The sequence below is a fragment of the Myotis nattereri genome, assembly GCF_964212035.1.
Source record: "Myotis nattereri genome assembly, chromosome: 18".
NCBI lineage: Eukaryota > Metazoa > Chordata > Mammalia > Chiroptera > Vespertilionidae > Myotis > Myotis nattereri.
Window position 1 is genome coordinate 16,763,167 of NC_138093.1, and position 14,914 is coordinate 16,778,080.

The window sequence follows — 14,914 nt, forward strand, 5'->3', positions numbered from 1 at the left end:
GAACTGGGTGGCATATCAAGCCATGTCAACTTTTCCCTAAATATGTCAAAATTGAGTCCTGTAAAAGTACAAGTTATAGGCTGGATAGCACTTTAGGAACAAATATATTCTAGAGTATCATTTGGTTTCTCATAATGTGACCTCATACTAAAAAGCTTCAGGATGTTTATGACATAATTTCATAATATAACCTCACCTAATCCTATTAGGATTGAAGTTTTAAAAAGATAAAATGTTAAATACTAAGTGAGTTTGAGAAGATTCTGTTAATAAAATATACATCATAAATGTTCTGAAAACCTTATTGCAAAAATGTTTGATGTTAGGAAATTATCTGGCAAGAAAACATGCATCAATATTGTTCTAAAAGGTCTGAGAAATTTTCTACACATAAAGTTGTCAACAAATAGATAATAAAATGTCTCAAAGGTAAACAAAATAGGCTTTTATTTATGATTCTTTATTTAAAGTAAAGTTTTATATTTTATGTCTGAGATTATACATTCTAAGAGAGAAGGGTAACTCCAAATTCAAGATTCAACAAAATAACTTTTCCATCCCCTTTTAGTTTAGATTTCTCTCCTTTATTTAATTTTATTTTTTTAAAAACTATAATCTGGATAAAAACAGTCAATCTAGGGAAGAATATTATTCTTTTTTGGCTGCTTTCCAATTCATATCCTGTAGTCAATGAAGTTCTGACACTAAATGGGATTGAAAAAGGAACACCCTTTGAAACTGCAAAGCAGAGACCCTGGGAACATGTGGAGTGAAACTGTAGTAAATCACCTGTAATCTCCCTCTGACATGGCTACTCTTTTATTGAAAACTTGTTTGACAAAAAGCTTGATTACACTTCGCATTGGCTACAGTCTGACATGCATTATCTTTGTAAGAAGCCTTGCCTTGTTAGATAAAATATGCTATATATTCTTTAAAGGAAGTCTATTTCCTATAAACACACATAACTAGCTTATCTCCTGACATAAAAGGCGAAGAAGTTATCCTTGAGAGTTTACCAGTTTTTAATTGTATGTAGACAAAGTGTTAAAATTCTGGAAAATAAAATTCAATTTCAGAATTTTCTTACTGATTTGGGATGAACAGAAGGACGTTCAATTAATAAACAAAGAAATTATGGTCTATTTTTATTATTTATTATTTTTCCAATAATACAAAGTTAATAACTTACATTATGCTAACGAGAAAGTGCCTTTTAGGAGTCTTAAGAGCAATTACTTTTAATAAGAATAAACTATTATTTATATTCTAAAGTGCTTTTAAAAGTATTATTTTATTGGGTATTACACATCCTGTAATTTTCCTTTATTTTAGAAAATCATTTTGTAGAAAATAATGTAATATTAAAATTAGCCCAACCAGTGTTTTAAAACAGATAATCAAATTACTGGAGCTCAGTTTAATAAAGATTAATGGAACACTAGTTATCCTATGAATGTAAATTCCCTAAGAGTAAAATCATATGTATAGAATCTCTACCTTTACAGTCCATGCAAACAAAAAAAAAAATCACTAAACTCTTTCCAGTAGACTTTTAACATATGAAATGAAATGTATCAAGCAACTGAGAACAGTGCTATAAAAATAATTTTTACGAAGCACTTTCCCATCAGCGAATGCAAAGCACTTAAAACCATCAACCATAATAGAATTAAGGGCAATTGACAAAGTTGGGAAATGTTTGTAATATGACAGAGTTCAAATAGTTATCTATGTATTTATATCTTATTTATTAATCATGAAAATATTAACACGACAATGAAAAAACTGGCAAGAGACATGAAGGAATAATTTATAACATAATATGGATACAAAACATAAAAAATGTTCAATCTCATCATAGAAATGTAAATAAAAAGACACTTCATTTTTAGAGAAATGATAATATCCAGTGTTACTAAAAGTGAAGTGTTAGCTGGAAATATAAATTTATGTCTTTTTAGAAGGTAATTTAGCCACAATACGTCAAATACAAAAGTGTTCATGCTTTTTGACCTAGTAATTCTACTTTCAGGAATTTAAACTAAAGAAAAATCAGAGATATGAATAAACATTTGTATACTATAATATTTATCCCACATTTTTTCAGTTGATTACATACCTTTACTTCTGTTTTTATGTGATAAACTAGAAAAAAACTAAATATACAATTTAACAATATTTAAATTATGGCACATTTATGCAACAATGTTATACAACTATTAGAAATTTTAGAAGAACATTCAATAACATGGGAGAATATTTATGGTCTGTGCGGTAAATAAAACAATGTGTAATTATATAGAGCATATAATCCCAATATATTATTTTTTAACAATGTAAAGGAAATGTACCAAAATATTAAATGATTATCTCTGCATTTGGGATAACAGTTATTTTCATTTTATATTGTTCTGTACTTATACCAAATTTATATTATAATGCATTAAAAATTTATTTTTAGGAAAAGGGCATCTGGGAAATAAGAGAAAAACGAAAAAAATTGTTTTGACTGTAGTTTTTAAAAACACTGAAACGACCTACCTGTGGTATACAGTCAGTGTATGCGAACATTGATTTAAAGCGGTCATCCATGCTTATGTGGTAAAGTACACACATTGCTATCTGTTTGTAGTTTTCATTGCCTGGGAATAAGAAATCATAGAAATGGTGATTGATAATTATATGATTAAATTTTTTGGTATAACTCACTCTAATTAATGCATTAAAAATTTTAAACTACTGACTCAAAGCTTCTAGAAAAGATTTCAAGCTCCCTATTTCAATTCCCAAGTCTGAAGCAAACTATCTGTGAAATATTATAAACTTCCAAGAGATAATGTATATTTTGAAAGATATATTTTTGGATAAAACATGAGGCCCAAACCTAAAAATTAATAATTTTCAGTAGCCCACTATAAAGTTGACCTCCCCATCCTTATTTTTTAAATCAAAATATGTTAACACTTTCCTATAAGGATCTGCTGTCCCAGAAGCACAGGCTTAGGAGAGTCACCCCATACTACAAGGCTCCGTTCTGATAAGAACTCTTCACTATTCTCTCATTCTCAACAGGTTATAAACTTCTTAACAAAAATAAACTTGAGAAAAGGAAATCATTACAGTACAGATTATTGTCATCAATGTATGTTCCTCTACCACCACCACAAGCAATGAGAATCTCTTCCTTCTTTCATATTTTCTTGGGTGTAATAGAACTTAACTTCTCTCCTAGAGTGGGGAATGGTCTTGGAGGGGATGGCCTATTAGGAAGATGAAAGGACACAGAGAGAGAAGTCTGAAAATACTGAAGACAAACCTCCCAACTAGCTATATTACTTCATATACCTTCGAGTAGCACGTGCCAGGCAAATAAAACCTACAGGAGTTTCCCCCTCGTTTGGCCTAAGCACAATCGAACAAAAGAAACTGGAATATGACTAGCACTACACCAGAGATATTTTTTCCTTGAGGAAAGTGTGAAAGGAGGTGATGACAGATCTAAGGGACTACAATACTGTACTTGGAAGTCTATATAACCCAAGTTGCTGATATGTCTTCTAGATTTTGTCTGGGTAAAGGTTCCCTAGAAGTTAATCAATCGATTTGAAAATATCTATAAATCTGATTTTCATCTCTTTTAATATTTATTTAAGAAATGAAAAAAGACTCAACTGACACTTGCCCTTTTATTCAGAAAAAAATGTAAATAATTCATAAATGGTATTGTTACCCAGATGTTACCTTGATGATTCTAATTCAATCTTGTTACATGCCACATATTTCCTTTATCCTCTAAAGAATTGCAATATCTGCCCTGACCAGTTTGGCTCAGAGGCTAGAGCGTCGGCCTGTGGACTGAAGAGTCCCAGGCTCGATTCCGGTCAAGGGCATGTACCTTGGTTGCGGGCACATCCCCAGTGGGGAGTGTGCAGAAGGCAGCTGATGGATGTTTCTCTCTCATGGATGTTTCTAAATCTCTATCCCTCTCCCTTCTTCTCTGTAAAAAATCAATAAAATATATTTTTTTTAAAAAGAATTGCAATATATGAGTGAAGATCACAGCATGTAAACCATAGGTACCTTATTCATTGATTCAATAATTATATAAATGATTAACTTGATTAAAAAAACAGCCTATAACCTTATGACATCTAGTAGATATCTGACAGCTGCAACAAAAGACATAGTATTTTAGGAGAAAAGTGAATACCTGGAGAGAGAAGAGTGAATACCTGGAAATAACCTGAATTCATTTCTTCAAACACAGCTGCATACAGAAAATAGAGGCTTTCTGACTGCCAACACTTATTATTACTTAAAGGCTAATTTTCAGATCATATAGCAATAAACAGCCATTAAGAGAGATTAAGTGGTCCAAGTAAAATAAGAGCTTATCCTTTATTTTAAGTTAATAATCTTTATTCATTTAAAGAAAGGATATCTTAGTTCCTAAAACATAAACCTAAAAACAAAACAAAACCAACAACCAAAAAATAACAAAAACAAAACACAAAACACCAACAAACAAACCACCACCCAACAATCTTGTATATCCTAAATGAATTCGAGGGGCTGAAGGGTATGATTTTCTCCTAAGAATTCATGACGGAGAACTATAAACTCCAGCTAACTAGCTATGATTCCTCCACATCCTACAAATGGCAGGCATTTCAAAAGGGCTCCTTTATGACTTATAGACATCAATTATTCCCTAACAGCATCCCAAGTAAAAACAGGCTGCCAATAGTATGCTGGCATAGCACCAAAGGCCCTGTGAGTTCTGAGCAGAGCAGTGAAAAGACTGAATATTTTGAGAACTAGGCCTTAATGAGTAGAGGTGGATTAGGCAAATCTGTTCAAGTAATAAGGCCTGGCTGGAAAAAAATGGCCTCGTCATTACACTTCTTTTGGTATTTATGGTAATAAACATGAATCATGATGAACTCACTGGCTATTAAATGCAGAGGTCATAAGTACTTCGATAGGATTTCCACAGGAATTCACCGTTAATTAGCTGGATCATTATTTGAAAGTGTTCCTGAATTATCTTAGCAGTTGTGCAGCCATTCCTCCAAAATTGGTCATTCCCAGCTGAGGGCAGTTAATGCCTTAACAAACTGGTCATTAACTCCAGTAACTGACTTTGTGGGAATTACTGCACTTATAAAATACAGTCAAGAGGTTTTGTCTTTCTTTCTTTCTTTTTAAAGAAAATGCAGCTGTAGTTCAGCTGTAACAGCTGAAGGAGGAAAAAATCAGCTCTCCGGGCTGCTCTCACGATCAATATTCTGCCAATTAAAGGGCAAACGCATGCTGATGGGTTTTGAATTTTAAAATGTCTTCAGTTTTTTCATCTCTGAAGTGATTAGTAAAAACACCATTTAGCCACTAATTTTGTAAGACACTTGGGATTTTCCATTCACAGTTCAGTCATGCAGAAATATGAGTTCTGAACACCAGAACTCGAGGCCAAATTTCCGCTTCTGCAGTAGACCCAGCCCAACACTTTGTAAAAACAGAGTGAGAACACAAGTTATGGGCAACATCATTAGCCAGATTCTTATTCCCTTCTACACTCCATGTCTTCATTCAAAGTAGAAAACTCCCTTTGAAGTCACAAAGCTCCATGAAAAGGTAAAAGAAGTGGGAATATAAGCACCCTTCTATTAGAACAGAGTAGCATCAAGGCTATGTTTTACCCCTAGAAAGTCTATGTGAATACAACATAGTTCAAAAATCACATGTGTCTTTACGTTTCCTATAGAGTCAGAGCCCTTAAAGCTTTATCAATATAGTGAAAATGCCACAGGCAAAAACACCACTTAAAAGATAATTGCAACAATTATTGAACATATATACTGAATACAGTGAAATATACTTAAAAATATACTGAAGGTACATTAGAACAACTTTGGTACATGTTTCCACATAATTTTATGTTTAACCTATTAAAACTTGAAATTGGAGAGGCCAATTTTTAAGAATGCAACTATATTGGATAGTCTCCTATTTTATAATATACTTGTTCACAATCAAATCTAGTAAAGATTTGAGATAGATAAAAACCAAGTGTTTTTAACCATGAGTTGAGGTGGTATGGGGAATGACAATTTATAGGTTACAATGACCAGTATGAAAACAAGTGTAACAATAGTTTTGTGATACAATGATTCATGGATAAATGATTTTGTGTCCAATTATTTAATTTAAAAAGTATTAAGAAACTGAAATTGTAAATCTACCATTAAGCTCAATAGCTATTACATTAATAGGCATTCACTTAATAAGGGCTCTAAAATCCAACACTTTTGATGCATTTTTATTCCTGTTTAGTATGGAAAACTGTACATTTTGCCATGTAGCTTATTTTTAAAATATTTTCAGTTATTTTATTACCTTGTCTGTAATATTCTTTAATTACACCCAGAGCATACCACAACAACTTCTTTATAATACATCCTACAGAATATGCATGCTTGTGGTACAAATGATAAGGACCAAAATAAAGCCCTGAACAATGCCTGCTTTCTACTTTACAGGTCACCATCATTGACTTAATGTGCTTTGGTCAGCCTTTACCATCTAGAAATGGAGACACCCCAGGCAATATTCACACACTGGGTATTGGAACCAGCTGGTGATAGAAGAATCTTAAGAAAAAAGGCTTCTTGATTTAATTGGGAAAACAGGAGGAAGCATAAATTTTACTGCCATTAATAACTTCAAGCAATCTTGATATGACTCTACCTCACCCTGACGGCTAGACATGTGCTTTTTGTTAAAGCGTTTGCCACATCTAACCCCTATTGTTTGCTCACTTGATCAGGTAAGAAAATGTAGGTTTATTTATAGGATAATGAGGCCTATTAAAATTGAGAAACAGTGCAGTAGTCTATGAGGACCTGGGTTCCAAAACAGATGTGTGAAATTCCATAACAGTTTTGTAATAAACAGGCTAAATGAAGTTATTAAACAAAACCTACTTTAAGTTTCTTAAAGAAACCTTCATAAAGGCAACCTAGTTTTTTTAAAAAAAGAAAACACCTCCTATTTGGAAAACATTATTCTGACCATTTCCAAAGAGTTTTTAATAATCAAGTCAGGAAAGGCCATTTATAAAATATTGCTCTCTTTACAAAATAAAGGTAAACTTTATTTCTTCATTTTATGATGGTTCTGATAAATTAAAAATTAAGTCATATTGATATGTAATGAAAAAACTGAATTTCACATTATGGGAGAATTTCAAAGATGTTCAGAACTTAACTTTTCCAATTTTCTTTTAAGGACCTATGACAGAATGGTCAAAGAAAATAATCCTTAATTTTTAAGTTTAGAGTCCAGCTCTGGCCATCTCCAACAGTAAGGGAAATCAGACTTGTCTTAATCGGAAGAAATAAAACATTTATCACTTAACTCTTGACCTGGTCTGACTCCTGACATGCTGATAAAACCTTTCTACAGCCGTGGAAATATCCTGAAACCCAGATTATCTAAGGTGTATCAGGTGCCACTCCTCCTCTCAAAACCACTCTGGGTCCCATCCCAGAATATAGCAACATTTATGTGAATTTAGAAAACCTCAGAAACTCTCATTTATTTTTCAGTGAGGAGAATACAGTCTAATATTACTCTGACTAAAGTCTGGATCCTTTGTGAAATGATTTATGTGGAACTGTGAAGCAGGCATAACGGTGTGCTATTGAACCCGGGAATCCTCATTTTCTTTCCAATCACCAATAACACTGGTTGAAGCAAAAACCATCCATGCAAATTAGTATGGACACACCTCAAATGGAGAAGAGTCAAAATTTATTCAGATAGGGATTTGAATCAAGATTTGAACTATGGCTCAAATGTTCATACCTGTATATTCAGTGCCATACATAAACACTGACCAGTGTGGCTCTGCTGAGGAAAGGGCAACTTTAACAAAGTTGTCTGAGATAGTTACCTTTGTAGCTAACTTGCACACAGATTCATAAATTATATGCTAAAGTGCCTAATACAAGTTAAGCACTTGATGAATATTTATTGAGTATGAGTTTGACCTTTAGCTATTACAATTTTTATAAATACTGAAAAGCTTAGCAACATCTCTAGGTAACATTACTAATTCCTCAATTTTTAGAAACATTCTGATCTCTGCTCATAAATAAACTAAGCAAGTCTGGCAAGGCATGGTCATTTGTGATGCTGGCTTCAACATTACACAGACTTTTGAATACTTTAAAAGAACAGTATGCTAATCCAAGATCAAACCTACCATTTCATCTAAATAGTGCTTCTCAAACTATCTGTAGTGTAGGGCCAGTTTTTTATTTTTCCTCTAAATGTGTCAAAGACCAATACTTTTGTAAAGTATAATAAAAATGTAATTAAATAAAAGATATGCAAAATAGAAGTTCAAAATTTCTATTATTATATTCAGAAGAGATAATTTTATTTAAGTTGCTATAGGTGTCTGAATGCTTATTCTCAATTTCTGAATTTACTCATTGCAGGCCAGTGATACTTTGAGTATCACTCTATTAGAAGATTCCTGCCCTGAATTTACACAATTCACTCAAGATACCTATGTCAAATAATAAAAGTGAAATTACAGCAATGTTTGAAACAGACCCCTAGAAATAGTCAAAACTATGAAGCAAGAAGACTTTTTCTGTGCTCCTGACACTTTTCATTCAGCAACCATTAGCCTGTAAAGCCTCCCCCTTCCTTTTCTTCCTCCTTGTTGTAACTAACATTTACACAAGGCTTTCTATGAATTCTCTCATCTGCTTCACATAACAGTCCTATGACCTCGGTCTTATTTTATTCCCTTATTTTCTGAACAAGACAGAAGGTTCAGTGAAGATTAATTTACTTTCCTAAGGCCACTTCGCGAAAGAGTGAAGGGAAGGAAGAAGACTCGAGCTCAGCTCTTTTGAAGTTCACTCCTTTCATGTGTTTCTTTCATACACTAATCCATCCACCCAACCATCAATATTTATTGAGAACTTATACTATGCCAGGCACAACTCTACATTTTCATGGAGCTTGTAGTTTTTGGGGCCTGGGGCATGGTGGTGATGGTGGGTGGATAGTGACACAAGAAATAAGATAATTATATGAAAGATAGACTATGTGGTGATTAAGTGTTGTAGAGAAAAATAAAAAATGAGAGAGAATCAGGAGCCAGGGATTGAAATTTTAAGTACAGCCACTTGAAAGCAAAGCCTGAAGGAGGTGAGAAAAACGATGCAAAAAACTAGGAAAGAACATTCTAGGCAGCAGGAACAGGAAGTGCAAAAGTTCTGAGGTAGGAGTGTCTACTAGGTCTAAGGAATAGCAAAGTGGCCAATGTGCCATTAGCAGAAAGAACAAGAGAGAGAATGCTACAAGATGTAGTTTCAGAGGTAAGGAGATGGGAGAGAACCTATAACTCTTACTAGCCCTTATAAGGAGTTTGGTTCTTCCTCTGAGATGGGAAGTCATGGACAGTTTTGTGCAGAGAAATGACATTATTTCATTTAAAGTTTAATAGGATCACTCTGTGTGCTATGTTAAAGAAAGACTAAGGCCAGGGAGGAAGCACAAAGACCCGTTAGGATGCTACTGCATTAAAACAGGAAAGAGATGATAGTGGCTGGGATCAGGGTGGTAAGCAGCTACATTTTGAAGGTAGAGCGGACAGACTGGATGTAGGGACAGAGGAAAACTGAGGATTCAAGGATATAACTTCCCCCATTTTGGGCAGTTAACTTGAAAGAGGAAGTTTCCACTTATAAAGATGGAAAAGACCGTGAAAATAAGGGTTTAAGGGGGATTGGGGGCGGGAGGGTCAGTAGCATAATTTTCAATGTGTTGAATCTCATGTACTTAAAAGGCATCCAAGTGGTAATGTTTGGAATAAGAAAACAGAGAAGGGGCTGAAATTATCTTTATTCACTAAAGGCAGGATATTTAAGTGGAATGGATAAAGTCACCAAAGGAGTAAGTACAGATAAAGAAAAAGCCTAAGGATGAAGCCTTGGGGGGTATTCTATGCTTAGAGATTGGGGAGATGAGGTGGAGGCAGAGGGAAGACTGAGAAGGAATGGTTACTTGGGAAGAATACCAGAGAGTCCTGAGTTCTGGAAAAGCAACGAAAAAGGCTAAAGGAGAAGAAAACTGAATCAAATGCTGTTCATAAGTTGAATGTGAATGTTGTGAACTGGGTTTAGTAATGTGGAAGTCACTGAAACTTGATCAGAGTAGTGTGATCGGCTGTGTGTGTGTGTTTGGGGGAGGGGAGGATAGGGGAAAATGGGTATAAAGCCTGATTGCAAAAGATTAAAAAGAGCACTAGCTAGGTAGCTCAGTTGGTTTGTTAGAGCATGGTCCTGATATGCCAAGGTTGCAGGTTTGATCCCTGGTCAGGGCACATACAAAGAAGCAACCAATGAGTGCATGAATAAATGGAACAACAAATTGATATTTCTCTCTCTCTAAAATCCATAGATAGCCAAAACCGGTTTGGCTCAGTGGATAGAGCGTCGGCCTGTGGACTGAAGGGTCCCAGGTTTGATTCCGGTCAAGGGCATGTGCCTGGGTTGCGGGCACATTCCCAGTGGGAGATGTGCAGGAGGCAGCTGATGGATGTTTCTCTCTCATCGATGTTTCTAACTCTCTCTCTCTCTCCCTTCCTCTCTGTAAAAAATCAATAAAATATATTTTAAAAAAAATAAATAAAATCCATAGATAATTTTTTTTTTAAAAAAAAGGACTTTTAAAAAAGATTAAAAAGAGTATAGAACACTGAGGGAGGGAACCGAGAGAGAAAGGGAACAGGAGACAGGGAGAGAGGAAGAGGAGAGCAGAGAGCAAACAGAAAAGGATATAAATGTATGTAAAAAGAGAAATGGAGACAGGAAATGAAGACAACTCTTTTGAGGCACCTTGCAATGATGAAAAGAAAGGAAATGTGATGATAGCTGGAAAGTAAAAGAGTACAGTGAGAGTCAAGAGGAATTTTTATTAAGATAGAGGAACAGCATATTTGTAAGTGAATGGGAATGATCTACTAGAGTGGGGAAAAATTAATGAAATGAGAAGAGAGTAGAATTTCTGGAGAAAGGAACTGGAGTAGGTGAGAGCGAATGGGGTGGAAGTAAAGTATAGACAGATACAGTTTGGCAGCAGAAACTCATGGACGTACTCTTCTGACTGCATCTACCCTCTCAGTGAAATGGGAAGCAAAAAAAGGTAATGAACTGAGAACAAGGATGAGGATGAGGTTGAATTTGTGAGGAGAAAGTAGAGAAATGAAATTCTCATGTAAGAGAGTGGGGGAATGACCAGACAAAGAAAATGTAATATGACTGTTGGGCAGCATTAAAAGTCTAGTATTGTTAATTATCCAGAATTTATTGTGTGCAGCCATTCCTCTGAGCTCAGGGTCTTCCATCTTCACAATCCTACACCATGTCATGCATTCCCCAACCCCTTCAAAAAGCCCCGAAAAAATGACTCTAAGATGTGAGTTGCTGAATATGCAGATGTCCAAAGAGCAAGGTAAGAAATGTAACTAAATGTCTAGAATTAAGAGAAAATAGGGGTTATCCTAGGATAATGGGAGTACTTGGGTCATGCCTAGAAATCCAAAAAGAAGATTAAGAAAATATAGTTTGGCAAAACCAAATATATCTTCTAGCTGCATTTAAGAAGCTACTTTAAAACTCCTTGTGAATTATTATTACCAGGAGTGTTTTCATTTAATAGGAATTAAAAACTTTAAAGGAATGCTCTAATTCAAAGTGTGCGCTGAGGACTCCTGAAGGAGATCCACAAAGTCACACCATTTTAACACAACACTAATATATTATTTTCCTTTTTTAAACTCTCATTTTTTTTAAAATAAGAGGCTACATGACATGCTATACATGACATAATGATATATGATATCACAACAGACTGCTAAGAAGATATTCAAGCCAGCTGTTGTCTATTAAGCCTCACTTTCTTTTTAGAAAAAAAATTACTTTTCATAAAAATATTTATGTCCAGTTGTAGCAGGTTATTTTTAAATGAATAAATATTAATTTTTTATCACTTTTAATTTTGAAGACCATAAATATTCATAGATATAACTCCTCATAATTAAAAGCTCTTGGGGGATCCTCAATAATTTTTAAGAGTGTGAAGGGGCATCCTGAGCCAAAAGTTTGAAAACGGATGTGCTAACCACTGAATTCCTACCGTAAACAGGGGAGACTTAGAAAATAGCAGCAAAATTGTGGAAAGTGGTCACTGCCTGTAATTTGCAGGCAGCTATCTAATCTCCTAAACATGAGATTGGCTGTGCCTATTCAATTTTTAGTTTAACAAATGATAAAATTCACATATGTCTGATGAAACATGTATATTTTATAATTTTTTTAAAAATATATCTTATTGATTTTTTACAGAGAGGAAGGGAGAGAGATAGTCAGAAACATCGATGAGAGAGAAACATCGATCAGCTGCCTCCTGCACATCTCCTACTGGGGATGTGCCCGCAACCCAGGCACATGCCCCTGACCGGAATCGAACCCGGGACCCTTCAGTCCGCAGGCCGACGCTCTATCCACTGAGCCAAACCAGTTTCGGCTATAATTTTTAAATCTCTTTGAAATCAAGTTAAAAATTGAAAAGCTGGCATGAAAACTCGGACCATTACTCAATTTAAAAAACAATTATCATTCACAAAGAAAAAAATGTAAACGAACTCAAAACTGTCTAAAAGAGTTCACCAGTATAATCTGGTAGTTTTAAAATAAAATTAAATATACACTCTGTAATACACTGTCTCTATTGTGTGATATTTACACTTTATGCATGAACCAATGTCATGATGAAATAGGTTGTTGCAAAGAACACATTTCTACTGTACGTTTATTTATGCTTGCTTCTATGCTAATCATTTCCAAGCACATCAAACAATACTCAGCTTAAGAAATATCCAGCTAAAGCAACTGAGAGTTGCAAAAACATTATTTGCCTAGTGCATCAGACAAAAAGCTAAAAAGATGTAGTTTTCAAGCTGCTTTTGAAACACTATCAGTGCATTCTCCAGGGAACTGAAGAATACAGTGTGACAAGGAATTTCCTTGCCATCTCCCAACCCAGGATACTCTGACATAAGGAAGCACTCCTGAGATACATCAAGGTCAAATGGCTTTAGGACTTATGACAAGAAAATGTATTTTTAAATGATCTGATTCTTAGATGAGCCAAAAAAGTCTTTAAGCACTTTAAAGAAGTTAATTCAATATCATAAAAACCTGAACAAACTGTCTATCAATTGGATAAGTTAAAGCCAAGGTTTCTAGGTCCAATTCAATTTGCATATAATTACATTTGCTATGACATAAACCATTGGCTATGATAGGTGTTCCAAATGAAATCATAAAGTTATTAGGTATAAGTAACTATGAAAAGAACCGAAAAGATTTGTAACTGATACTGAACTAGGCAGAGATAACTTTAGGATCCTTATGAATAACATAACAAAAAATAAAATAAGAAATGAGTAATTTTGGTGGTATTTAAGAAAAGAAAAACAAAGGAATACTTCAATAAAGGTTTTCTATAAATTCAAATATAATTTTTGAAACATTTCAAGAGAGAATACCATTCTCTATGTCTCACAAAAGATAAAAACTCTTCAAATCAACCAATTTCAAGATTAAGTCTGAGAAAGAAAAATTTACATAATAATTTCTAAAACTTCTTATTTCTCTTTGTGTCCCTGATGTCAAAGGAATAAAAATTCTTAAATGAAATGCTTTATGATATTAAAATAAATTTTGGCAATATTGAATTACTGTTCACTCAGAGCCTCACACGGCAAAAGAGTTAAGCCATAACCAATTCTCCTTTGCCTGCAATAATTATTCAGATCTCAAAACCTTCCTCCATTACATATATATTTTTTTCAGTTATTCAGCAATTCTCACAACAGCAGGGGTCGCAATGTACTAGTTAAATGTTTCAGGATACAAGAGAAGGAGATTAAATGTTCACACAGCACAGCTTTATTGGAACCTGAAAGATTCATGATTCATTGTACTCTAGTTAAAGTAATCTATTATTAAGTATAAAAAGATTTTTCAGTTATGGGGTCCCCAAATAATACTAAAAATCCTACTTAAAATCTGATAGCATTTCCAGTTGAAACAGCATCCCTTAAAAGTCACTTGTGACAAGTTCTACCACATATATAGCCCTACAACAGTGCTTTTGCGTTTTTTGCATCTTTAAAAAAAGTAAGTAATTTCTATATATAAAATGGGTAAATCTTTAGTTCAGTCACCTGTCAACATGAACATACGTTAAACAATGCATTTATTTCTAGTGAAATAAATGGCCACTCATGTTCTACTGCCTGCTCTTTAATTCCTTCTCCATGACTACAGTGAAGAAAATGCAGCCCGAATTCTTTAACTATTTGATTTACAGAAGGTTTTTTCCACTTCAAAAAAAAATTCATTCCCATGTAATCACTCCAAGTATTTGTCAAAGAATAACCTGGAACAATTTAGATTATCAACTGATCAACACATTAAAAGTCCAGAAGAGATAGTGATAGTTCTGAAGATTTAAAGGGAAAGAAGTCTAATCACTCCCTTAGTTCAATGTTTTTCAACTGAACATAAAAATCAATCAGAGAACATAAAATCAATGAGTAAGTCATAAGTAGAATTAAAAAACAGAAAATATAGAGCATTACACAAAAATGGTAAATATGTCTTTGTGAACACTTAAAAATTACATTGTTAAACTAAATATATAATATAAATAATTAAAATATATAATATGGATAATTAAAATACGTATATTAATATACACATATGGATATATGCACATACATATACACATCACATCACATACACGTGTGAGTATTCAGGTG

At 33.9% G+C, this 14,914-nt stretch overlaps 1 protein-coding gene across 2 annotated transcripts in view; it reads right to left on the bottom strand.

Moving 5' to 3' along the window:
- Positions 1-14,914, bottom strand: part of KIFAP3 (kinesin associated protein 3) — a 116,538-nt gene that overhangs the window by 64,321 nt on the left and 37,303 nt on the right. For both annotated transcript variants that reach the window (XM_081113197.1, XM_081113196.1), the window contains exon 11: positions 2,545-2,645. In XM_081113197.1, the coding sequence (XP_080969323.1) occupies positions 2,545-2,645 (101 nt within the window). The remainder of the gene's footprint in view (positions 1-2,544; positions 2,646-14,914) is intronic.